We start from the raw sequence: 27793 nt of genomic DNA on the forward strand, positions 1-27793 counted from the left end.
GGCACTGACGTACAGTATCTGTGTCTGTCTTGCATTAGCGCAGAGTGGTTATTAATAATTCTGCTTTTTTTTGTATTCACCATAAGTGCCAATATAAACTCTCCCTTGATGTGTGAGACATGCCAGGCACTTCACCATTGCTCTTGGTCCTTTCAGCATGCTGCCTCGAATTGTTTTCATGCCACCGGGAAGATTTTCTCACTAAAAAAGCACACACCACTCCACCACCACAACGCCCAATGCCATCACCGGATCGAGCTTTTATTTTCTGCAATATAAAGCTATGCTGTGTGAGATTAAGCCGCTTTCAATGACAGCTTTGTATTTATGCATTGTTTGTGTAACCTTGAGCCTTTTTTTCTTCATGTCAGTCACCGTGGCAGGTGGGGCTGGCAGAAATTTAACCTCCGGTTTTTAAAAAAACCCCATCTGCGAACTGCGCAATAACAATGAGCATCTAAACCGTCATCTGATATTGCATCGGCCGTGTGTATCGGTGTAGAAAACATTTCCCAACTGAGGCATTGAAGCCAAAGAAAGCAAAAGTGGGAAAAAAGAGAGCCCCCCCCCCCCCCCGCCATTGACCACACTGTCTGACTCTTTTATTGGCAGAGGGCCTTTGGTTTTCAATCGCAGCTGCACACGGCAGCCAATGGTCGCCGTGCGTAAGCACAACATAGAGGATTTTAAACAAATACTTGCACAGATGTTCTACTTGCAAAGGAAAAAAGTTCCCCTTGTTTTCAAATATAATTATTGGACCCTACGTTTTATGTTGTTGTTGTTGTTTTTGTTGTTAACTACCCGTATGTTTATTTTTAGTGGTGATGCCGCGGTTTTGTGTGACATTAAAATATCTAAAAGTAACATTTAGCCGGGTAGCTCAGGGTCAAAGCACTGACCTGGTATCGCTGAGATCCTGGGTTCAAATCTTAGCAGCCACTCGTTATTAAACTGGTATCTTAGAGTATAGCGAGTCGATGGTCTTAGGTCAACAAAGACTGCACCAAAAAAAAGTAATATTCAACTTGTTTTTTTCACTTTTTTTTTCTAAATTCGAGTCACAAATGTTAAACATGTTGTTTTCACTGCCGTACAATGAACATTTCTCTACCATGGCCTGTAGGGATGTGGAGCGCACTTAGCGTGAGTAGAGGTCGCTTAAATGGATCTCAGAAGTAGTTCTTTGAAAAGTGCTTCCACGGAGCATTATCTAAACGGGATGATGCACTGTTGTATAAAAATGCAAATGAAAATGTAATGTCATGACTTGATGTTCATAGTACAAGTGGAGTGAAATTTAACTGCAATGCACGATATACAAAATCGTAAAGGAATTGTGTGCAGATCTTTATACCAAATAAATAAATAACATACCCCAGGAAAACAAATGGTTTATATGTTCCAGGCATTACACCTGAAGAGATGACTGCGTTCCGCCCTTTCACAGTATGACAAATTATCAACTTTCCAGATGCGATGGAATAACTGTAAGACATCATCAAAGACGTAGGACCAGCGATTTGATGAAAGTTAACAGTCATACTTAATAAATATTTTTAAAAAAACTGTCAGAAATATGTCAGTGGTGGAATCTTGGTAGCGTTATGGTTTTTACATTTATAAAAATAAGACGCATCCGATTGAATGAATTACAGGTCCATTCGTCTCTTTCACACGTGTGAACTATTCATGAAGATCATAGCAAACAGAATAATGGCCAATTTAGAGGCTAAGAAGAGGAAGATGGTTTTAGAAAAGGATATTATACTTTTGACCCATACATGCTATCAATACAAAAGTATAAAATCTAAATTAATATCAAATACAATTATGCCTAAGCTTTTGTAAACTGTAACAGGGCTCTTCTGAGCCAAGGCTGTAATAATAATATATATAAATAAATGCTGCACTACGATCGTATAATGAAACTAAGAAATAGTAAAAAAAATCGGGTGCACTGTCACGAAGGCTATTCACAGTCACAATAGATAATATTTTCTGAAAATTGGATTGGAAAAAACAAGGCACAGATATAAATGATGAAAGTATTAACCTTCTTAAATTCGCTGAAGACATAGTCCTTGTAACTACGAACGGTGATGCATTCCAGGACATGATTGAATCACTTAATAAAGAATGCTGCAAAGTGGGACTGAAGATAAATGTGAGCCAAAGAGTAACGTACAACCAGTTGGCTGAACCAAAAGAAAAACAGCATTGGTGAGGCACAATTGGAAAACACAACAGGGTATATATCTCGCTCGACCAACTACGGATGGCAGAACAGGATTAAAATCATAAAATAAAGAGGCAAGTGAAGTGCGTCGATCCCTAAAGTGTGACAATCGCGTGATTTTGGTGGTGGGGAGGGGATAGAGGAGAGGGTTAAAACTATTCAGAACATTAGATGCCGAATGTGTATTGTTATACCAACGTGAATACTTTACTAGATTGCGGACTTAAGGTTCCCTTATACTGTGTTCAAATGAAATGTTGACACAAACACTAGCTCTGACCATGACCTTCATTTCACTGCCGACATTCATTGGGATCACATGCATTGCATGTCTCATGCCAATTTCGATCAAGATGCTTTAACACAACAACGCTTCATAATTGTGATACCCTACAGAGTCTGCATCATCAGTAAGATAAAAAAAGGTTTTAAAACATTCTAGAGGGGTTCCCTTCAGCTCCGTCTAGTGAAAAGTCATTCCACCAGCAGTGGCGTGAGCAAGCAATTCCAGGGCTGCTCCTTTATCAAGGCATTGCCCCCGACTGCGAAAACTTGACAGGAACCTCTTAAAAATTAGTATTGAGACCCCCATTCCTGAGTGAACAAGAATAATAGCGTTTCATCTTATCTGTTACCTTCTAATTTACCTTTTTAATAAAATCAGATTATTGTTACACAACCGACTTTTTGGTTCTGGATAGATGTGCTTGCACCAACATGTTTCCTTAAGTTGTAACCATCCTTGCCCAAAGCATTCTATTGGTCTATTCTGTTACTGAGTTGCAACGGTTGTAAATAAACACAGTGGAAATGAACCCTGAGCTGTTCCAGCAGCAGTGCAATTAGCACTCACATTATGTAATAAAAAATGTCCCTTTGCCTTTTATTCAAGACTAGTTCACAAAGCCTATCTTCGCCAGGCTAAAGTTTTAAATAAATATAATTTACCTGATATTATGTTTTTACAATTTGTATCTACGATAAGACACTAACAACTACTCCAAAAAACTTAATTTTTCAACAAAAAAGGAAAAATTGTTGACGACTTGATTCAACTTGTTATCTTTAAAGATGTACCTATCGGAAACCGCTCAATTTTAAAGAAGCTGTTCTTTTTTATGAGAAAGAACAAATATGAATGAACTTAATACTCTATGAGGATAAGCTCCTATCTTTTACCGTTGTTGAATTATTCAGATTTTAACATAATAAAATCCGCATTTTTTTCGTTCAAAACCGCTTTAATCCTAAATAACTGAAAAGAAAAAAAGATAGAACAATGATTCTCCATTTACATTTTATTTGCTATTAAACGCTCTATCAAACAAACAAAAAAACCGCACTCATATTTTGAACGGTTTAAGAATGACACGCACTTAAAACCGAGATTTGGGGGCCTTAAAATGAAAATTTTCGGATTTTCTGATTTCTCCTGTTGTTTGTGTCCTGAAAGCTACCGATGTACCAAGTTTCAACTGCCATGTCGGGAAGTACCTTAGAGGTTTTTGAGACGTACAGATGAAGGTCATTATTTTTATATATATAGCGATAGGTAAAAGTGCACCCTTGCATTGATCCCCTTACACCACACTGCTGGCAGAACGGCCTTTGCTCGAGGTATATTTGGCCGACTTTCCATACTGGCCAGACATCGTGGAAGAGGCATGAATACCCACAGTGGACCCCACCACACTGAACCTTCCGAGTGACTCAACCGCAGTGAACCCAAATACATTGCTGGGTGGACAGAAGCTCGGGGATTTAAGAAACGTGCCCCATTGTTGCCATGGCCATGCTGGGATATTGAACTTGCAACCTCTGGATTGCAAGTTTCTGCTAACCATTACACCGTGGCAGGTGATGGGAATATAAAAAACACCGAGAAATTTAATTTAAAACCGTAATCGTCATAGAGGGTTCAGTTAAAGTTAGCGTTTAATGCTTACCCATTATGTCACATACCAAGCATTCATGAGTTGCAGCTGATTAATGCTGTAATTAATCATCAATTACAACCATTATCGTCAATATGCTGAGGACATCATTGTAGCAATTTTACCCAGGGGAGATGACTTTCAATGTTGTAGTGCAGCACCCAGCATTTAAACACAATACCAATATTGAGTAAAGAGTAAGGATCATATTGATCATTAATAAAACGAAATGCAAAGCCCTTTTTCAATCCACTGCTGGATGAAGACCTCTCCCAGACCTTTTGGTCATGAGGATTGTTTGACCATACTTCACTACGGAAATAATATATCGTCCGTAAGAAACGATACTTTACAAATCGCTTGTGATCGCTGTCATCAGCATTATTATCAGCGATGATTTAGCTACTGCTGGATGAAGGCTTCCCATGATATTGTCATCATTCCTCAAAATGCCGCGATGCCACACTCCACCTCGCACCTATTAGCACGGTTGGCTACGTACGGTGCAAAAGAAGTTCAACATACGTACACACATCTCTCCTGATCTCATCACTCCATCTCCATGGTGGTCCCCCTCCCTCGACTGCCATTCTAGCATCAGTCTCCCTTTTAGTGACATGTTCGGCCCAGGCCCACTTAGGTTTATTCAGAGCCAATATGATGCCTCTAACTTGGGTTTGTTCTCTGAGCCATGTGCTCTTCCTTCTGCCTGTCAGTATAATTTACCTGCGTGCATGTCTCCCCGCGTCATTTGTGTGTGTCCCTGGTTGTGTTACTTGACATTTCTCAGTGTTGATGTTTATACTTCATTTGTCATAGCAGGCAATATGCACTGATTGGACACTTTCCCCTTTTGGCACATTGCATTTCATTGTCAATTTTCCAAAAGCGTCCCTCTTTAATTTATCATTTTGATTCTGGTGCACCTTCATGAATTGCTCTAGATATGCATACTCGGTTGCTTTTTGTTCTAGTTTATTATAAGACTGCATGGCCGTGGTGGATGGAGGGTGGTGGGGACATCACATGGCGGGGGGGACGGGGGGTAGCGTGATGCGAGGTCGATGCACGAACTCTCATCAACGATGTGGGATGCAGGTGACGTCATCACGCAGATGTCGGCGGTGACATCGCCACCGCACGCGCGCACTTGCCCCGTGCGCAAAGTGTACAGGCAGGCATGAATCCAGCCAGCAAAACTTGTTTTCGTCTGTTACATAGTTATGACATCTAAAATATATGATATAATATGCATTCTTTTGTCAATCCAATAATTTTATGAGCACCACACGGTACAATTTCCCACATCGCATTGCGATAATATAGAGGTAAAGGTGCAACCCTGCGATGCTCTGCTCACACAGACGGCTCCAGAGAGCTCTTTCAAGATGGTATTCTGGCCTGCCCGTCCACGCTACCCACACTTTACCCCACCACATGCGACCAACTCATCCACTAACTGTGGTGTTCCCATTTCAACTTGCTGGGTGGACAGAGGCAGTGGGGAGATTTAAAAAAACTTGCCCCCACTTCCGACCCGCGATATCGAAGTCCAATGTTCTTATCATTACACCCCTGTGGCAGTTTTGTAGCTGTGCACAATTACGTTGTTTGGTGATGTCCCCCCAGTGCATTATTACGAGGTGGCTCAGGTTAGGATTTAAATGGCACATCCCTGACCCAGAGGCAAAAGTGATAGTGCACTAAACACCGCACCGGCCAGACATACACTTCTAATTTAAACTGTTTCCAAGAGTTGAAATAGAAGCTGTTAGTTGGACTTTAAGTTAATTTTAAAGATATCACTTAATTTCTATAGCTTGTAGTTGAGAAAAGTCTATTAGAAACAAACACATGCCGTTGTCCATTGCACCCTGAGAAGAACCCCCTTAAAGCCCAGGCATCTCATTCCGGGACCTCTACCTGCATATAGCTGGCTAGCCGTGAACAGTTATTTGCAATGCATTACGTTCCTCTCTGTTACGAGCTTCTTTGCCCGTCCTAGGACGGAAGCTGTAATATTTACTAAATAATTGAGCAGAGTATAATTGTATCTCGTGTGAATTTCATGGCAGTGAATCTTGCACAAAAGTATGTCAACTTCACTGCATTTCACTGTAGCACTGTATTAATGGCAGTGATTTTTGCAGAAAACTATGTGATAAAACATCGAACTTCATGTCACTGTAGCACTGTATATAGCTGACCTTCAATTTGTTCAAATTCACTGCTCTGATACTTTATTCTCTTCTGTTTTCGGTCGCTGGGTTTTGAAATATATTTTGAACTCGATACAATATCTGGAAAATCACCGAGAAATGTCGATGTTACCGTAATGTAGAAGCATAAATTAGACTTACCTTTTGTCTCAAGTGCTGAAGAAATAAATAAAGACACCAAATCCACTTTGTTGCTGCGTAGACTTATTTATTAGATCCACTTTCAATAAAGAAACGTGAAACTTAAAGCGAATTTGCGATAAAAAATATATATATTTCCGCTCGACCTTCTTCTGCGTGAGTGTAAAAATCCACCCGCTCATGAATATTAATGACGGGGGGGGGTGGGGCATGTGGAGTGACGTCACGCGCGTTACACACAGACAGACATCATTAGAGTAGTAACTGAATCGATAGATGTGGGGTGATGCACCGTGTGGTGCGTCACAAAGAGTATGGCGAGTGCCGCACGTGGTTACCTTTGTCTGCCCGCGACTGATCATGATTTAACGCAAAGTAGGAACAGGAAGTGGACACTGCCGCACTGGGTTTGCATTGCGCTACACAAACAGCCCCGTCTATACCAATGTGCCTCCGGTTAGCACGGTCGGCTACGTGGGGTGCGAAAGAAGTTCAGCAATCGTGCGATGTGCGTGTGGTCAATGCGCAAACAAAAAGCAACACCTTAATTGTTGACAATGATGACAGCAGCCACTCTGGCAGGGAAATCTTCGAGCACACACCTTACTCGGTGAACATGACGCGCGCCAAGTTGCATCAAGTTGTACATTTGCAAACAAAGACAAAGATCCCCCATATAGCCTTAACAGACTGTAGGAGCAAGTGCTGTTAGCGAGCACCTATGAAGGCCGGAACGGTACACGAGGGGGTGGGTGGCCAGCACCACGCCTGACCGCCTTTGTCTCCCTAGTGGCAATGTTTACACACCGCTCCAGGTACTCATTTGAGGCTGAGTCGACCTAGGGGAGGCCCGGGACCGGTTCAGATAATCGTCACTGGTGTTGGCCGTGAGCAGGAATCGAACCCGGGTCGCCAGGTTCATAGCGCAGCGTGCTAACCGCTACACTACCGCTCCCCACATTTGCAAACGCACACACACACACGATGATGTAATCATCTTCCGCAATTATGTCGCACACCGGTAAGCTACACCGGGGACGCGCCTGTCACGAAACAGAATCAAGTGAAGGGCGCTAGCAGCTTGACCCCACGTGGTGCGATGGCGAGGAAGAGGCGAGCGGGCGGCGGCGAAGGGTGGGTGGTGGTGGTGGTGGGGGGAGAGAAGGTTTTGTGCCACCGTCTCTTTGCTGGCATGCATCCACGCACGGGCTGACATTTGCGTCATTGACCGGAGCGATGTGTTTGCAGATAAGATGACATATGTGTCTCCTGGGGAGTGCGGCTGGCGGGCGCGCCGCACAACTTTCCCCAGCGCAGCTCACCACCACCAGCCCCCCCCACTACCACCAGCCTCCCCCCACCACCACCACCAGCCCCCTCCACTACCACCAGCCTCCCCCCCCACTACCACCACCAGCCCCCCCCCACTACCACCAGCCTCCCCCCACCACCACCACCAGCCCCCTCCACTACCACCAGCCTCCCCCCCCACTACCACCACCAGCCCCCTCCACTACCACCAGCCTCCCCCCACCACCACCACCAGCCCCCTCCACTACCACCAGCCTCCCCCCCCACCACCACCAGCCTCCCCCCCCACTACCACCAGCCTCCCCCCCCACTACCACCACCAGCCCCCCCCCACTACCACCAGCCTCCCCCCACCACCACCACCAGCCCCCTCCACTACCACCAGCCTCCCCCCACCACCACCAGCCTCCCCCCACCACCACCACCAGCCCCCCCCCCACTACCACCAGCCTCCCCCCACCACCACCACCAGCCCCCTCCACTACCACCAGCCTCCCCCCCCCACCACCACCAGCCTCCCCCCCACCACCAGCAGCCTCCCCCCTCACTACCACCAGCCTCCCCCCCCCACTACCACCAGCCTCCCCCCCCACTTCCACCAGCCCCCCCCCACTACCACCAGCCTCCCCCCCCACTTCCACCAGCCCCCCCCCCACTACCACCAGCCTCCCCCCCCACTTCCACCAGCCCCCCCCCCACTACCACCAGCCTCCCCCCCCACTTCCACCAGCCCCCCCCCCACTGCCACCAGCCTCCCCCCCACCACCAGCAGCCTCCCCCCCCACTTCCACCAGCCCCCCCCCCCACCACCACCAGCCTCCCCCCCCACCACCACCAGCCTCCCCCCACCACCACCAGCCTCCCCCCCACTACCATCAGCCTCCCCCCCCACCACCACCAGCCTCCCCCCACTACCACCAGCCTCCCCCCCACGACCACCAGCCTCCCCCCCACCAACAACACCCTCCCCCCCACCACTACCACCCTCCCCACCACCCCTACCACCTTCCCCCCTCACCACCACCCTCCGCCCCACCACCCCCACCCTCCCTCCACCACCCCCCCACCCCCTCCTCCCCACCACCCTCCCCCACCCTCCCCCCCACCCTTACTCCCCCCACCCCTACTCCCCCCACCCCCAACACCTCCCCCCCCCCCCACTCTTCTTTACGAGTCGGCAGATCGGCGACAGCAGATCCATACCGCGTGATGGATTCAAATAAACACGAGCGCGAGCCCCAGAATAACTAGCTGAACTGCTAATAAATAAATAAGCAAACAAGTAAACGGGGAGATTAATAAATAAACAAACGAGCGTTATAATGGTACCACCCCAACGCACAAATCGGTCAGACTTGAACCGTGGAGAAGCTTAAAGTTTACACGGCATTTTACTTCTTATTTTGTGAGCTGTGTTGACGTCGTTCATTTATAAAGAGCGGCCTCGCTATCTGCGCAAGTATTTTTTTACAAAGTTTATTTGTACACATATGGTATATTTATTTTCGTGCTGAACATTTTTTTTTAAAGTTCTTTAAACCGAAACAGCGTTGACGGTGCACTCCGTGCAACCAAGCTTTAAGTTATAGATGCTATTACTTAGGCATTACGTGGAAAGTGGTTCATCAAACTCACATTTTGGGTTAGCCTGCGTTAGCGCAATGCCATTTGAGGATTAGTTCGCTCTGCTCCTAATGAAGCAGATTCAAACTATATGTGCCTGTCCTCGATTTGCTTATGATCGTGCCTGCGCTACCCGTGTGCGTTTTTCACAATTTCCCGCGCAATTAGAATAAATCTAGCACGCCGATTTGATACAACTTTGAAAAACTAGTCTGCATATACACCAAGGACCAATCATAAAAAAAACAGCCTTGTTCTTTCTCGTTAAATTAAAGGAAATATTCCTCGTGATCGCGATGCACGTTTAATGCTGTGTACTTAGAGCGGTGGCGCAGTGGTTAGCGCACTGCGCTATGAACCCTGCTACGTGAATTCAATTCCTGCTCACGGCCAACACCAGTGACGATTTACGCACCGGTCCTGGGCCTCCCCGAGGTCGTTCTCAGCGGCCGGGCGTGGTGCTGGCTGCCCAACCCCCCCCCCCCCCCCCTTGTGAGCCCTGCCCGTCCTTCGTCGGTGCTCGCCAACATGAAATGCCCCAATAGTGCGTTAAGGCGATCTGGGGAATCTTTGTTTTTGTGTTTAGAGCACCCCTAGTTGGAGGGCGATACTTTACTCTTTTTCTGTTCTTGACAATCACCCACTGGTTAAGACTCGAATGCTGTACAGGACAGGTTTAAATTACTTTACACACAATTCTGCTGAATCTGTGTAGCATTTGCGTCATTCGGTCCATTTACTCTCGAGTACTATGTACGTCAGCTAAAATAATATTTTAACATTATTGCATTTTATCCTCATCTATTTAGTCTATATTGTTGGCCCCTTGTTTCATAAATATATTATGTAATGACATTTTTGAATTCGAAACACAGTGTTGTCTAAATACATTACAGTACCGTGTATAGATATTTTTTATTGCTTAATTAAAACTCTTATATGAAATAAATAAAAACTTTCTGTCTGCAAGCCATTCAACTGGGGTTACAAAAACTGCACAAATCTACAGTGATCTAAGAAACAGATTATTAAAATGGCATTTCGATCAAATGGCTGTGAAATGTTATGATATTACGTTTTTTTATATTATTACAGTGAGGGAAAAAAGTATTTGGTCCCCTGCTGATTTTGTACGTTTGTCCACTGACAAAGAAATTATCAGTCTATAATTTTAATGGTAGGTTTATTTGAACAGTGAGAGACAGAATAACAACAACAAAATCCAGAAAAACGCATGTCAAAAATTGTATAAATTGATTTGCATTTTAATGTGGGAATTAAGTATTTGACCCCTCTGCAAAACATGACTTAGTACTTGGTGGCAAAACCCTTGTTGGCAATCATAGAGGTCAGACGTTTCTTGTGGTTGGCCACCAGGTTTGCACACATCTCAGGAGGGATTTTGTCCCACTCCTCTTTGCAGATCTTCTCCAAGTCATTAAGGTTTCGAGGCTGACGTTTGGCAACTCGAACCTTCAGCTCTCTCCATAGATTTTCTATGGGATTAAGGTCTGGAGACTGGCTAGGCCACTCCAGGACCTTAATGTGCTTCTTCTTGAGCCACTCTTTTGTTGCCTTGGCCGTGTGTTTTGGGTCATTGTCATGCTGGAATACCCATCCACGACCCATTTTCAATGCCCTGGCTGAGGGAGGGAGGTTCTCACCCAAGATTTGACGTTACATGGCCCCGTCCATCGTCCCATTGATGCGGTGAAATTGTCCTGTCCCCTTAGCAGAAAAACACCCCCAAAGCATAATGTTTCCACCTCCATGTTTGACGTTGGGGATGATGTTCTTGGGGTCATAGGCAGCATTCCTCCTCCTCCAAACACGGCGACTTGAGTTGATGCCAAAGAGCTCCATTTTGAACTCATCTGACCCCAACACTTTCACCCAGTTGTCCTCTGAATCATTCAGATGTTCATTGGCAAACTTCACACGGGCATGTATGTGCTTTCTTGAGCAGGGGGACCTTGCGGACGCTGCAGGATTTCAGTCCTTCACGGCGTAGTGTGTTACCAATTGTTTTCTTGGTGACTATGGTCCCAGCTGCCTTGAGATCATTGACAAGATCCTCCCGCGTAGTTCTGGGCTGATTCCTCACCGTTCTCATGATCATTGCAACTCCACGAGGTGAGATCTTGCATGGAGCCCCAGGCCGAGGGAGATTGACAGTTATTTTGTGTTTCTTCCATTTGCGAATAATCGCACCAACTGTTGTCACCTTCTCACCAAGCTGCTTGGCAATGGTCTTGTAGCCCATTCCAGCCTTGTGTAGGTCTACAATCTTGTCCCTGACATCCTTGGACAGCTCTTTGGTCTTGGCCATGGTGGTGAGTTTGGAATCTGATTGATTGATTGCGTCTGTGGACAGGTGTCTTTTATACAGGTAACACGCTGAGATTAGGAGCACTCCCTTTAAGAGTGTGCTCCTAATCTCAGCTCGTTACCTATATAAAAGATACCTGGGAGCCAGAAATCTTTCTGATTGAGAGGGGGTCAAATACTTATTTCCCTCATTAAAATGCAAATCAATTTATAACATCTTTTACATGCGTTTTTCTGGATTTTTTTGTTATTCTGTCTCTCACTGTTCAAATAAACCTACCATTAAAATTATCGACTGATCATTTCTTTGTCAGTGGGCAACGTACAAAATCAGAAGGGGATCAAATACTTTTTTCCCTCACTATAGGGAGTTGGTGCTGTCATAGTTTTAATTGTTTAGTCCAATAATAGAGCCTCTTGAGTGAGTTGCAGTGGCATTTACCCGTAGTGTCCTTTGTTTTTAACTCAAAAGAATGTTTCAAATATGCTTAAGCATGTAAAACAATGCCAACCACACAATTGTATTTTAGTTGTCACAGCAAGGTATATATTGAAAGGTTGTGCGGCTTATTGCAGACGTATTTTGTGTTAAAATACCGGAATACAAAACCATTAATTCAAACAGCATGTGGTGACGAAGTATCAATCTCATGGATGTTCTGTTACATGTGAAAAAAAGTGCTTGTGTTTTCTTTAAAGAGACAAAAGCCTGTTTTCTGTCGCTGCTAAGTGCCATTCGTGATGACGTTACACCTGGTCACACGGTTAACCAAATCGAATCAAGACTCATACGTGTATATATTATTTACAAGGATGCATCACCTAGAAATTCACATTGAACATTTTGTAAAAAGATATTTAATTTTAAATCAATTGCTCGTACTGTAAAACCATTTCACCCCGCACGTTATACGACTCGATTTAACAATTTTTAGAGTGCAAACAAGATATTGACTTTAAAAATCTTAATTGTTGCAACCATTTGCCATCACGTGAGCACCTGCATTGTTTCGATTGACATTGACGTGAGTGCTCAGAGCTGGTATAACACCAAAATGCATGTGTGTGCGGTACAATCCTCCGATTGGTGCCATTTATCTCGCGATGCTCAATCATATTCGTGGTCGTAAGCTAATTGGGAAAGGAGGAAGCAATTTGTGTATGACTTCAGGGAAGAACGGTCCACGTTGGTGGTGGCGTGGTAAACGATAAAAGTATAATATTTTTAATTGAATGGGAATTGCAAAGAAATACATTCGTTTGAAATATTGATAATTTAATTATGCGTAATGGGATTGTCCCTTGGGGATTAGATTTTGTGCATTGGTGTTTACAAAAAATACATTTAACAAATGTTATAATTGTCCCCCGACTGTTTATGAGATAGATACAAAATCGGACCATTTCACTTTTATGTGAACTGTTAAATTAAGTTACAAGAAATAAAGTGGCATTTTTTCTCTAGATAATTTACACAGATGGGCAATACTTACAACCAATGTGTGTAGCACTGTATCAATTTACTGCAAATGCTTCTTATATGCAATAATAATTAAACACACGTTTTTTGCTGGTTAAATATATTTTTACAATAATGCACAGCTCTCAGGATGGAGGCCTCCCCACACCACGTGGCTGTGAGGGTTGTTTGACCATACTTCACCATCCTGACTAATGCAGCTTAGTGAAGACGGGTGAAGAGCAGGGGGAAAAGGGGAACTGAGAATCTGATCATTGTCCAGATATCACTCGCTACTGATGATAGCTGTAGCCTGGATTCGAATTCCAGGTTCATCGCCTCAAAGTGCTGCAACACCACTGCTCCCATGATACATAGAGTTCAAATATACAGCGTGCTTCAAAACAATGTTAACACTTAGGATAATTGCAACAATACCACGTGACATGTGCTGCTGCCTCCGGGCTCTGGAGACCACCTGGAGAAGATTCCAGGCCACGTGTTGACAATGATAGCGAACAGGTGGAGACTGACTTTTTGAAGCTATTAACATTACATTTATATTCTTAGCTCTTTCGGTAAAGTCACGTTGAAGGGAAACAATAAAATAATGAAATATATATGAAACAATCAAAATTCTCACGACGTTTCGACCATAACACAAACAGTCGTCATTAGGTGTGGTATGGTCGAAACGTCGTGAGAATTGTGATTTTTATATATATTATTATTTTATTGTTTCCCTTCAACGTGACTTTACCGGAAGAGCTAAGAATATGAATTACTGCAGTCACGAAAGCTTTAAATCAAAACATTACATTTGTTATCATGTTACAGTAAATGATCCGTTCTTTTCCATTAAAAACGATAGTCCCGTGTAAATGTTAACATGTTTTTGAAGCAATCTTGATATGTTTTGTTGTTGAAAAAAGTCCCCTTGCAAGTGGACGTATTTGGAGATTTGGGTTGTGTGAGTATAGTGGCGGATGACTGGTGCAAGGAACGGTGAACTAAAAACGCGGAGGATTAACTGTCTGCGTGGCAATGTGTCACGGTGGGAAATGCTGCTCATCAGCTCTCTATCATGTTTGCTCCATGTCAGGCAAAGCAGGCTCTTTTCATTACTGATATATTCCTTGACCAGGTAAGTGAGCAATTTGTCAGCCACATTTTGACTGCTCCAGTTTAGGTTCTGGGGGGGCGGGTGGGACATGGAACATTTGCAGTCAGTCCCAGAAGCAGTGGATGGCTGTTTATTCTGTCTGTTGTCACAATTTAACACCAGTTTCGCCATTTGATTTTAAGACATTGAGTGGCGATGCACGTTTACTCCGCCTGACCATTTACGTAAAACACGCAAACCCTTGTATGTCAATAAGTGATCTGATTTCAGAGTCAACTAAATAACACATTTAGTATATCATTAGTTTTGGGGGGGGGGGGGGGAATGTAATCTTACATTTGTCTGTGTATTAATTTACCAAAATTATTTCTCTGTATGTGGTTCACTACAAACTTATAAAAGGTAGGCACTGTCAGTTGTGCTCTGATGAATGGACAACCCATTTTATAACAAAAACTGCTCATTTATTATTCTCGGCTTTCAAAAATGTTTTATGTCCACCACACCACCCTCAAGTTGGTTTAGCGGGCCAATTAAATGTTAACACTCCTTTGACGTGACCCACAATACTCTGTTTGTGAGTTCCTCGCCGTTCTCTTGTGCCAAGCGCCTGAGTCACCTTTTTGGCAATCGCCGACGGAAGTTCGCACTTTCTAATGCGAGCCGCGGTGGGTCTTGGCACTCGGATGCTCTCCGTTCTCCGCCCGGATGTCGCAATCGCAAGATGCGACGCCGCCTTCCTTAGCAACAGCGGCACTGGCGTACGGCGTCCAGAAAATCAATGCCTCGGGCAGCCGTGACCGATAGTCGGCCAGCGTGCTCCCTCTATGGCCTTGTGACCGACCGACCCTTCCCACCCAATAGGTGATATTCTTTTGATTAGCTTTCGGAGCTTCCTACTTCGTAAACATTATTTAACACTTTTTTTTTTAAAATAGAGCCAAGCAAGCCCACTCTACGCTTCAGCAGTGTCTGGCAAACAAAAGCATTGATAGGTAAATGCTCTCTGGATTTTCCAATGAAAGGAGTTTCTTGTTCAGTTTTGGCAGTGCTCTATGCGTTCCTCTTTTTTTTTTACTTCTAAAGAAACATTGTATGTATTCCCGGTTAATATAAAACGCGTTTTAGGTTTGTTTAACCAGTTTGTGTCAATTCAATTTAAATAAAGTGAATTAAAAAGTTGCTGATATTTCACGGCAGCTTTGCAAGCCAGAGTTTGTTTGGGAGGTTTTTTGTTTCATTGTGTGTCCTTGTCACTGACATCATATATGGGCACAGTTGCCTAAACACGATATGAGATGACAGAGGAAAATGTTTTATATTCATTTTATATTTAAAAAAATATATAGTGGGGAGGGGGATTTACACAAAGAAAATACGCATTTTAAATATAGATTCACAATTCCTTTTGTCAGCACAGTTTAATCGAAAGTAGTAGGCACTTTGAGCAGAAAAAAATCACTGCTTTGAGCAGAGAAAAATAATTGTTGGCTGAATAAATAATTAACGAATATTGCATGCAGTGCAGTGGAGAACGTAAATGTGAATTTGAGAAATGCTTTCCAAATTTTGAGATAAATCTGAAAAATAAAAAAATGGGCCTTGATAGAAAAAATTGTGTGTGTTCCAAATAAAGGTAGTTTCTTGTATTTTGGACGAAACGTGAAATGTAATGGAACGTGAAATCACTCTTCATGACGTAACATCGGTGCTTTTACCGCCAAAGGTGCTATCATGTGACAGGATTGTTTGATACGTGATGTCAAGGTTATGTTGAATTCTGATGGAATGAAATGGTAAACATGAGAAATTCAATTACTCCTAAAACAATATTAATTTAGTATGTAATAACGTAAGTTATTTTACCCAGTGAATATGGTGAATGTACAGTGCCAAAATACGGTATTTCCCGGTCTAAAACATGCACCGGAAAGTAAGACTCATTCCCAACTGTTGGATCAATTTGAAAAAAAGCAATGAAATCCATGTTGGTTAATGTGATTCAGGTGAATATCCTCTAACATTACACAGACTGTGAGAATCACGATCACGGGTAAGAAATACAGCACTAACATTGTGCTGTCTTACGAATGGTGCACAGGGCACGAAGTCTCAAAACTCTTGCGTACCACAGAAGCGGAGCTCCGTTCTTTATCTCGACATGTCACATGTGTACAGCACCGCAAACAAATTATTCTCTCCAGCTCAGTGTGCTTTGCCTAGTAAAGTAAAATATGGTTTCGGTTTTTTTTAGTATTTTTAAGTGATTTGCTTACACTTCTTATACTCTGCACTGTCGTGTTTTTGTATTGTTAGTTGCCGTCACGTTCTGATTCTGATTCGTTAAAATTTGTTCGGGTGGACTGCATGTCGACCCGGTGCCATATAGATTTGGCACTGAGCACAAGTGGTGGCAACTTGCATGTGCAAGTTACAGGTTTCAGGCCACATACCGTATTGTAAGACGCAACCCCAACTTTGCTTTGAATGAAATTTGAAAAGCAGAAAACTTACAATCCAGAGAATGCGGTATTTGTTCCATCTGCAAAGCGGTGTTGCATTTTCGGGTTGTCTTGTGTTTCCTTTTATAAGTCACTACTGTTGGCACGGAGTCGAAGCTATTTTGGTTTGTTGGAAAGAACAGAATAACACACCTATGCATAGCAAGTGGGGCTGAATGTTGCAGTTTTCAGTTGGAAAAAATCCCTATGTTATACGCTTCGTGTTAATGTTGTAATCTGCAGTGCTTCAGCAACGAGTCTGTTTTTTTATATAACATGTAAAAAGTGAAAAGTGTATAGTATTTCCAAATATTCTGACTTTCTAAATATTGTAATTGTTGCAAGAAATTGGATGGAAATACTAAACCTATTTTTAATAAAGTGAATTTCCATACAAATGTATCAATACAACCTTTATAGACAGCCTTTTGGAATGCACTGTAATTTGTGTTAGCGGTAACTTATGAACAGTTTTCAACAAGTGCAGATTTTGTCAGGAAAAACAAATTTCTCCCTTTGCGATTTTTTGTTGTTGCAAACAAATGTCAGCATTTTCATTGGAAAAAAAAGTGTAGATGACTTCGTAATGAAAATATATCAAACACATTTAATGCATTAGAAAAAAGCAAAATCTGATTTTTAAGAGGAAAAAACCCACAACAATCTGTTATCTGAGTTTTTATTATTATTTCATTATTGTTATTAATGTTAGTAAAAAAAAGTTGTATCATGTATATTCACTGTTTTGGCTGTCTTTACTTGCTGTTCTACATGTATACATGTATTTTAAATAGTATGAATGTAAACTGCACATGTTTTGGATGCAACTCGCATACGTATCATTATGCGTTTGCTATCTGTGTGCATGAATGTGTCACTTAACAACCTGCACGTTCATGCAAAAAGAGATGTTCTATCTCAATGGATTATCCAGGTGAACTGTTTAAACTTAGAACACGTTTTTTCCATCTGAAAAAAATCTAGATTTTTCCAGTTTTACTGGCTAGAAAATACATGTCGGGAGTAATTGCATGTTATTATGCCTTTGCAAAATGTATATTAATATTTACCCAAGTAACCCTAAGCTCGAGTATAATAAATTAATAATCTAAATACGATACAACAACTGGTAATTAGCGCAGCACATTGAATAAATTTCCCAATTTGTCAGCATAGCCCTAGTTTACTTAGCTGTATCCCATGCTATGAGATTGACACTTTACGTTTATGTTTTGATTGGACTTTCAAAGGAGGCAATTAAATGCAGGTTTTGTTAATCTCATTCCCCGTGATACATTTTCGTCTCCTTATTAATGCAGCGTTTATTTTCCCCGCGAGCAAATTTGGTAACCGGTTGTTAACATGTACACCTTGTGATAACAAGAGCTAGCAACATATTGGTCTTCTGCTAGCCACATATTAATCGGTGTGTGTGTGTGTGCATTTAGGTCACCATTCATTGGTGCTACATAATTTTCCATGAATTGCTACAATTGGTAACAAAGCGCTGTGTGTAGGTGGAATAATGGCTATGCGCTCAACAGTGTATTAGCCCAATTGTGCGCGACAACAGTTACGATACTTGATTTATTATGAAGATGCATCCTGTGCAAGAGTGTATTTGCGATTTAGTTTGCAGAATATCTTAATGACTAAATACATGCGAGATATCATTTAAAGACTTCACGGTCAAATGTAAAAGACAAATTAGTGTTGGTAATCATTAAGGGCTGTTTATGTTTTGGCAAGCATTTAACGCGCATATATATTGTTGTATGTATTCATTAAATTAACCTAGATCATCACATATCTTGAATATTACTGTTGACAGTTTTATTATCTGGTCAGAATAATTGACTTGAATTGGAAAATGCATATTAGTACTGTAATTCATTTGCTTTGTCAGTAGCAGCTCGATAGATAGCAGTTCATCAAATTCCATGCAGCTTTCAGACAAAAGTAAATTTGTAGCCATATGGTATGAAGATTGTATTAATTTTTTTTAATTTGTATTGAATTGGATATTACCACAGGACATCTGCGAGCCACTAAATTACCGGTTATCTGACTCCGCAATTGGCTTACAAACAATATGCTTAAATCAATACCAAGTCTGGAAGTCATTCAGTCATCGCAGACAGAGTATAAATAGCCAGCAACACCTTTATAACCTGTGTGTGTAATAAATCGTAAGCTGACTCTGCCCTGGGACTGTGGGATTACACAGTAGCCAGTGTGTTTGTTTGGATGGCCGGTGGAGGAAGTGGGTGCTGGGGGTGTCATTTTGGAAACTAAAGCCCAGCATCCTGCTCTGGCGGTCCTGTCGTGTCCACGGCGGAAAATAAAGAGAGCGCCCAGATATCTTGTCGATCTTCCTCCCTTTTACAGTCCTCCGCTGCATTCCCACCCGACATCGCCCCTGTATGAACACGCACGGGGGATAGAAACAAAATTGCATATGTACACACACATGCATGAACATGCACACAGATTAAGATCCCCCTTCCCTCCATAGCCTTTAATGTACTTTTGGGGAAAGTGTTGTTAGCACCTTGGAAGGTCTACACGGCACATGAGCGGTGGGTGACCAACACCACACCTGACCACCTTTGTCTCCCCAACACTGATTTTTACACAACGCACCATGTGCTCATTTTAAGGCTGAATTGACATAGAGGGGAGTGGGGGGAAGGTGCAGGACCGGTTCCGATATTCGTGAGCTATGTTGAGCTGTGAGCTGGAATGAAACCTGGGTGGCTGGGTTCGTAGCGCAGCACGCTACCCCACCACACTATCGCTACCCCACATATGCGGACACACGTGCATGAACACACACACATGCACACGCACGCTCACGCATGCACAAACAGCAAATCGCACATGCATGCACACACACACACGAGGATGCACAAGCACTAGCAAACACAAGAGTCCTTTCTACCAGCCGGGATGATTTATAGTCCATGGGACAGGCTGGGAGCCATGAAGTGCTGGAGTGGTTAGGGAGGCAGCGGAAAGTGAACAGGAAAGAGAGACGTTGATAAAGTAACACTTTTAGGAAGGCTACCGGCAAGCAGCCCTTTGGGGAGAAAACATTTCAGCTCAAGTCTGTTTGATCCAACCCGCACTTTTTTTGATTCCCGCGCCCCCGTCTGTTTATTTCAGTGAGTATGTACACTGCAATTTGATGCTCCTGCTTAACAGCTCGCCGTTACTTTATTTCAGCACCTTTGAGCCTATTTTTCGGTAGAGCGGTGGCACAATGGTTAGAGCACTGCGCTTTGAATCCACAAACCCGAATTTGATTAGCGGCCGTGGCTAACATCAGAGTAATATCTGAGCTCACCTTCCCTTCCCCCCACCCCCTCCACTATCACATTTCAATTGCCAGCATGGTGAAGTATGGTCAAATACCCCCATGACTGACAACGCTTGGAGAGGCCTTCATCTAGCGGTAAATTGAAAACGGACAGTGACTTATATTCACAAAAAAAAGCCATCGTTAGATTTTGAGGAAGGCTTTCCAATGCATTCCTAATAAAATTCAACTCACGCAGAGATGCATCCAGGATTTATTTACTCTCTAAAGCAATAATTCAAGTCAGAATAACTAACCGTATGCTTTGCTGTGTGGATTCATGCTAGTTAGGCCTTCACACCAAAATTGTTCGCATCATTGAATACTTTCATTTTCAATATTGCAGTATTACTAGATAAAGATATACTTACATTGGCCCAAAGCGACATTGTTTATAGTTCAATTATTGTTATTTTGAAACTGAATTGGTCTACAGAATGTGAAAAAATTTCAGGTAATTGCAGATCATATAGACCAGTGGTCTAGCAATTCACTCCCCTTGGGATTCAATAAATTGTCATGATTCAGATTTAAGATTCCATTCAATTCAATAAATCAAATGATGTTTTACACTGCGGTGAATGTAGCTGCCTCAAGTTCCTGGACGGGGATCACGTGACCTCATTACTAAACACGACAAAAAAGAATAATGGATAAAATATTAATACTCACACGCCTTATTTTATGGGTGTATCGTGAGCTTAGGACTTGATTTTACCAAATATATTGATGCATCATTGCACATATATATGGCAGCAGGGTTGTCAATCAAGGTAGTAGCAATGTTTGATCAAAGAGGGTTTTTTTGGACTCTTCTCTCTCACGCTGTCTTATCTACATACTTTGCCACCCAACATTTGTCTTGGGAATATCTCTCTCATATGAATGTCACAAGTCCTACTTGTCGAAGACGATTTGCTTTATACAAATGGAATGTTGGCTTGGTTGGAAGGCCGCGGTTATTGTTGAATGCACAAGATATGCTTCATTGTCATGACATGAAACTGGGATAAAAACGCAATTTTAGTGCAAACGTGAACACAAGGTTGAATGTTTAAAAAAGACCAATCTTGAAACTTAAGATAAAACTCTGGAAATGTAATTGATAAATAACAATAATGTACAGCTTGTTGTCATTCCACTGCTGGAGAAAGGCCTTTCCACACTATATCAGTCATGGGGGATTGTTTATCCACACTTCACCAGTTGGCACAGTGGGAGGTGGAGCATCTGTCAGTAATCTCAGTCAGTTAACCTACAACACCTGGGTCTGTCCAGTGACCTCCTGCCAGCGAGTGTTTGACACTTCAGGTGGATGCAGTATGCACCTAGCCTGGCACAAGTGCTGTAGTGATGTCACCGACACTTAGTGCGGGTTTGTGAAATAATTGCCTAGGACAAAGTTCATTTATCACTGGCCATTGATGCCATCGCAGTATCTAAAAAAATAAATTATCTACTCGTAACATTACAAAAGTTTCGTCAAAAGTATTGAGAACATTAAAATGCATTTGTGTTAAATATATTCCAACATATTGTAATTGTGCCATTTTTGCATGACAATATAGATCCAAAAACCCTGCAAAGCATCTATACTTAATGAGTCCTGAATTTGTTGCACATGCAGCACATTTTGAATATGCAGCATAAAACTTTAAAGCAATTGACTCGCAGCTAATGTCAGTTTTGTGCTCGCTGTGTGTGTTGTTTGTGTTTGCACGAAGTGTGTGATGCGTGTGCACAGTCACATATATATGCTTGCGTGCACACCTTTGATAGACGTATGTATAATGCATTCACATGCGCACGGACAATAAGCTAGCTAGCTCTGAGATGGATGCCTACACAGTTCAGCTGTAACATATACACAGTGAGCATATAACAAATATATAATTATCGGTGTAATGATGCATCAATTAGTCGATTCTAACGCTACTTCGTCTTTGCATGGCGATGTTGATTTAAAGCAACGACTCTAATTTTACATTAAAGTGGTTGAGCCATAAAATTGCGTCAGGACCAGCGGAGTGTGTCAGTGTTGATGATGCCTCCTTCGTATTTGTGAATGGGATATTGAGTCATTATGTGTTCCACGGGTTTGTTCTGCGTTGAATTGTGCGTGCTAGGATCGATTCTTTGCACTCCTTCTGTTGTATTTATTTATCTGTAAACACGACAGGTTCTGCAGGGCACCACAATGTAACACTAAACATCTACTTGATTCATATTCTAGGTTCTTTCGGTAAAGTCACGTAGAAGGGAAATAATAAAATAATACAAATAAAACAATAACATTATCACGACGTTTCGATTGTAACACAAGCAATCATTATCAGGTGTGAAAACCACAGCAAGAAAATTTGAAAAAAAAGTGGCGTTTTTTTCTTAACGTTAGCATCACGGACAGCAACTGGCGGTTGTTCAGACGGACGAGTCCATCTATGCTCGGAACGGAGGAGAGGGGAGATAGAAAGAGAATGGAATGCGGTCTGAAAGTCACTGTAAGCGTGAACACAACCAATTAAGACCCGAAATGGTTTATCAAATCTTTACAATGATTGCTAAGCCAGAATCCATCTTTTTCAAAATGTATTGCTGTGGTTTTCACACCTGATGATGATTTTTGTGTTGCAATCGAAGCGTAGTGAGAATTTAATAGTTTTATTTGTATTATTTCATTATTTCCCTTCTACGTGACTTTACCGAAAGAACCAATAATATGAATCCCTGCAATCACGAAAGCTTTAAATAAAAAAATATATACTTGATTCTTGATAAATATCAAAATTATAATTCATGACCATTTTTGGGATTGTGAGAGGTGGCCAAATCAGTAAATACTTATTAATAATAACAATGTTAATTTATATACTGCAGTGCATACATAGTAACGACTGTATAGCAAATTATCTTCGTGGATGCTGGTTCCATATTCAACAGAAGAGAAGAATGATTAAGTACGTGAAATGTATGGCTCTGTATAGGTTTAAATAAAGCAAAAAAATCCCATGCTGTGTACACATATTTTGTGAATAGGTTACACCTGCTTTCGTCATGCGAAGAGGCTAATGAGCCCGTAGTTATTCTCATCAGTTGTGCCCCCCTTTTTGAACTAAAGAATGATTGAGGCGACGCTCAACGATTGAGGAAATACATTTCTGCGTAAACGTTTTGGCAATAAGGCCTCTAATTTTGATCTTCTATTCACAAAGTGGAGACAAAACTGATTCCAGGAATTATGGACCCATTAGCCCCGATCATCTCGTGTGGAGGAGTAAGATGGATTGTGACAATGCAGGATCATGAGGGATGGCATTGGGGGGGCACCTTCATCCAGTAGTGGATGATGTACACACATATATCGTTAAAGGCAGATAAGAGAAAAAATGGATTGAATTTCATGTTGCACAGGTTAAGCATACAAACATACACAGCACACATCGAAATAAATAAATATTGAAACAAAGCAAAAAAATGTAGTTAGAGAAATTGGACATTGGCGCTCGACACCACACGTACCCACAGCTCCACGAGTGGGAGCAGTGTTTCTTAGCTGTTGGTGCATGTGATTTTCAACGTGTACAATGTACTCCCAGATGAGGGCTTCCTCGCGCCTTAAAGGTCCTGGGGGTTATTTGACCATACTTTACCACACTACTCAGTGCGGGCCTCAGACTTTGGAGCATCAGACTGTACAACATCAATGAGTTTATCCGCCCTTGACGATTTTCAATCTTTGCATTAATTGGCCGACAGGTGGTAAATTGCCCGCAGGGTGTCTTGTACTCAACCCCATGGGTGTGCGTGCATGTTCCCGCTACCGTGTGCGGGGTTCCCAGGCTTCAGGCGCTGCGCAAGGAGAAGTCACGGGATGCGGCTCGGTCGCGGCGCGGGAAGGAGAACTTCGAGTTCTATGAGCTCGCCAAGATGCTGCCTCTTCCCGGGGCCATCACGAGCCAGCTTGACAAGGCCTCAATAATCCGACTCACCATCAGCTACCTGAAGATGCGAGACTTTGCCGCGCATGGAGACCCACCCTGGCACCTGCACATGGACGGCCCTCCGCCCAACACCTCCGTCAAAGGTGATGCTTTACCACCGCCGGCGAATGCTATCACCGCTGTCACCGCTGAAACAAAAACCCTGACCTATTTCTCGGGCAGCCTCGGTCTGTCTAAACTGTGCAGTCTACTGTGATAACTTTCAAAGTTATGTCAGTACCAAATTCCATTGCCAGATCTCAATTCATGCCACCTGAACACAGATGGCAATTCCTGGAATAATCCAGGATAGGAAGCAACCCTCTAAATGTTCATTCATTAATTCCTAGTGTTTTTGTTTTCATACAAAGTTGTCGCAAACAAGCCAAGAGGCCCAAAACACCAAGCTACCAGCAACAAGCAACACAAGGTGTCATAGATCTTCATTATTACGATTATTATATATTATTGTAAAATGGAAAGGTTGTATGAATTTGGGAAAATGGACGATTTGATTATGAATTTTACTTACATTTTTGGAGCCTTGAGTGTCATTGGAAAACTAAATTGGTATGTCTGCACTTGTCCGATTGCATGTTTTGTGAATATTTATTGGTGAATGCACTGCTATGAATCAGGCAGCCTAAGTTAAATTCCCGTCCTCGGTGATTTTGACAATCCTCGAAGACACTGGTGTGTCACAAACTGCATCAGATCTGCAGGCTGATATGCACATCGCCTCTTTGAATGAAAAATTAAAGGCAAGTCACAGTGCGATCGTGGCCTTGCAAACCAAACCATAGACCATACAATAAAACACCGCAGTCGGCGCTGCTTCAATGGAATAGAAAAACTACGCAAATGCTCTCCTAGCGGATCTTGACATTGGCTTTTAGCTCCTAAACATATTGCAGCTCATAGGTCAACTGAGCATTAATGTACAATTTTATTGAGCGACTCTGCGTTGTCTTGCTGCGGTCTGGGACTGTTAATAATCGTACTTGTGTTTGAAATCGCGTCATTCATGCCAACAGCATCCCACAATGCTGTTATTGTTGTCGTGCTGCCTTACCTAAGCTTGCATTTATTCTTTTGAAATGAGCAGGAATTTAAATAGTTTTGCAATTTGTCCTTACAGCATATACTTTACTTATTTTTATTGATTTATTTTAGTCACTTCCTTACCTTTCCTACACTTTGCACTGCTATCGGTTTTTGTATTATTTTGACGTCTGTGAAAAAGAGCTTCAAAGCTCCTCGGATTCCTCCAGTCTAAGTAAAGATTCTGATCAAATGAGTACCAGGTGTGGTATGATAACATCGGCATTCAGGAGGCAAATGCATCTAACTGTAACCGCACCATCCCCTTGGACAATATGCAAGCCTTGATAGTGGCTCACAACAGCACTTGCCGGAACAGTTTGTATTTCTCTGCGGGATGATTTGTCTCTGTATATGTATCGCTGAGTACGTGCATAAAAATGAGTTATTTTTATACAACGCTGATAAGAGATGTATGTGAAAGCTTTGGCAAAAATCGATACATGTTTACTGTAAATATATAAATGTAGCTGCATTTGTTGTATCAATTGGACTATTTTACATCGATATGCCACACATTGTCTTTTGATTTAAACATCTACATTATCTTTTTGTACTGGCATTTTAGCTAATTGCAGCAATCAACACGATCAGATCACATACATTCGCAAACGAAAACAAAACCAACAATAAACTGTCCAAAATAAATAATACATCGAGTTGAAAGAGTGCTTCCCACTGTTTGGAATATTACCGCAGTTCTTTCCAAACCCCAATGTTTTGCCCTTTTGACTTTGAACTTGCTTTGGAGTGTCACGCCGGAGGATATAGAGAGACATCACACAAACCGAGGCCTAAGCCAACGCCGAAGCCTTTGCCGAGAGCTGAGAGCCCAGGGCGCGATAGCGGTGGGGGCTGTGGGGGCTGAGGGATCGGGGCTGTGGGGGGTTGTGGTGGCTGGCGTGGGGGTGAATTGAGTTAAAAAGCCTCTGGCTGTTTATGCCCTTTTTTTCTGGTGATATATACCGTATAAGCAGAGAGGTGGGGGGGGGGGGGGAAATATTTTATAATACTATCATTAATCCATACAGCCAAACTGGATGGTGCAAACAAAATATATTTGCTTTTTTTTATTCTGGAAGGGTATTAATTTAAAATCTGATCATTTCTCTGCTGTGTATGCAACATTGGTGGGGGGGGGGGGATTCTACAATAAGGCTCATTCTGATTGATGATTTTTTTTGGCCAGAACGCGTAAATAAAATGCGTGTGTTGTAAACCCTCCTCCACCCGACACAACCAATTAATAAAGGTGTCACGTGATAAACAAGCGTGCCAATTTTATTTACGCGATTTGACCCAAAAATACATCGATTTTTAATCACAATGTTGGTCCCAAAAGCCTACGTGTGAAAGCTCAATTCTGTGTACACACCGACAGAATATGTATTATTGTTCAACTTGCTTGTCTCTCTCAGAAAGAAGAGGTGTGACAATAACTGTGAACAACGTTAATGGTAAATAACACAGGCAAGCCGGTATGTCGGACATGATTTAGTTTACGCTGCTTATTAGTTGACAAATATCACATCTGACTGCTCTATTACACGTACAATGGATTTGTATGTCCTCTGCCAGAGAAAAAAAATCATAAACACAAAGTCAAGGAGGCTTGCATATAGACAGCAGCATCCACTTGAGCCAATTTTATATATAAGAGCACCTGTGTATTGCTTGTTAACACTGAGGACAATGAAGCCAAAGCTAATTCCTGGGAATGGGTGCTTGTAGGCATGGCCTGTCTGGCTGACAGCTCGATAAATTGGGAGTGACTTCTCTCGGAAAGAGGCCCTCTCCCATTCTCCTCCTTCTCCTGGAGTCACTGCCCACTCCTTCTCGCCTCTGCTAATGAGTTGAGCCCACACGCGAGTTTAGCCGAGGCTCTTCATATGGGGCCACGTTACTATCGAGAGTGATATGTTAATTGTAGTTACAGGACTCAAAAGGCACTGGATATGTGCTGTGGTGTTGCTAGCCCATGGGGGGAGGCCCTAAGCAGACATTATTTTTTCCTCTCCTCCATTCATAAATGAAATGCAATACTACTGGTAATATGACAGACGAGATATAGACGAGAGATATATGTAGTGAGATGAGAGAAATGTAGACAAGAATGTACGTATCCGTAATACAAGTTTTTTGGGTTAGATTGTAAAAGCTACGTGTTAAATAATGTACGTAGTAAGATGAGAAAAAGGAATTGCAGACGCGAGAGAATGATTGAATTTTGTATGCTAGTGATCTTGTAATACTTATTAGGATTTGAATATTAGCTGATATTTTATTAACCATTATTTTTTGTGAATCTGGGACCCCTGAGCTACTAGGGGCCCTTAACTTTTGCTTGAATTGCTTTTGCCTATTTCCATAAATAGATATGTGAACTGTCATTGGAATGATAATGCCAATTTTTATAGATAATTTTTGTTGTGACGATTCTGCAACGGGATTATTGGCAATTTCCATTCATGAGTAT

The 27793-nt window shown here is 42.4% G+C and overlaps 1 protein-coding gene across 2 annotated transcripts in view; it reads left to right on the plus strand.

Annotated features, from left to right (window-relative positions):
- Positions 1–27793, plus strand: part of LOC116943123 (neuronal PAS domain-containing protein 3-like) — a 114004-nt gene that overhangs the window by 43777 nt on the left and 42434 nt on the right. For both annotated transcript variants that reach the window (XM_076067577.1, XM_076067578.1), the window contains one exon: positions 24076–24320. In XM_076067577.1, coding sequence (XP_075923692.1) covers positions 24076–24320 — 245 coding nt within the window. The remainder of the gene's footprint in view (positions 1–24075; positions 24321–27793) is intronic.

Source organism: Petromyzon marinus, chromosome 17, assembly GCF_048934315.1.
Source record: "Petromyzon marinus isolate PM22_M1 ecotype Great Lakes invasive population chromosome 17, UKy_Petmar_22M1.pri1.0, whole genome shotgun sequence".
NCBI lineage: Eukaryota > Metazoa > Chordata > Hyperoartia > Petromyzontiformes > Petromyzontidae > Petromyzon > Petromyzon marinus.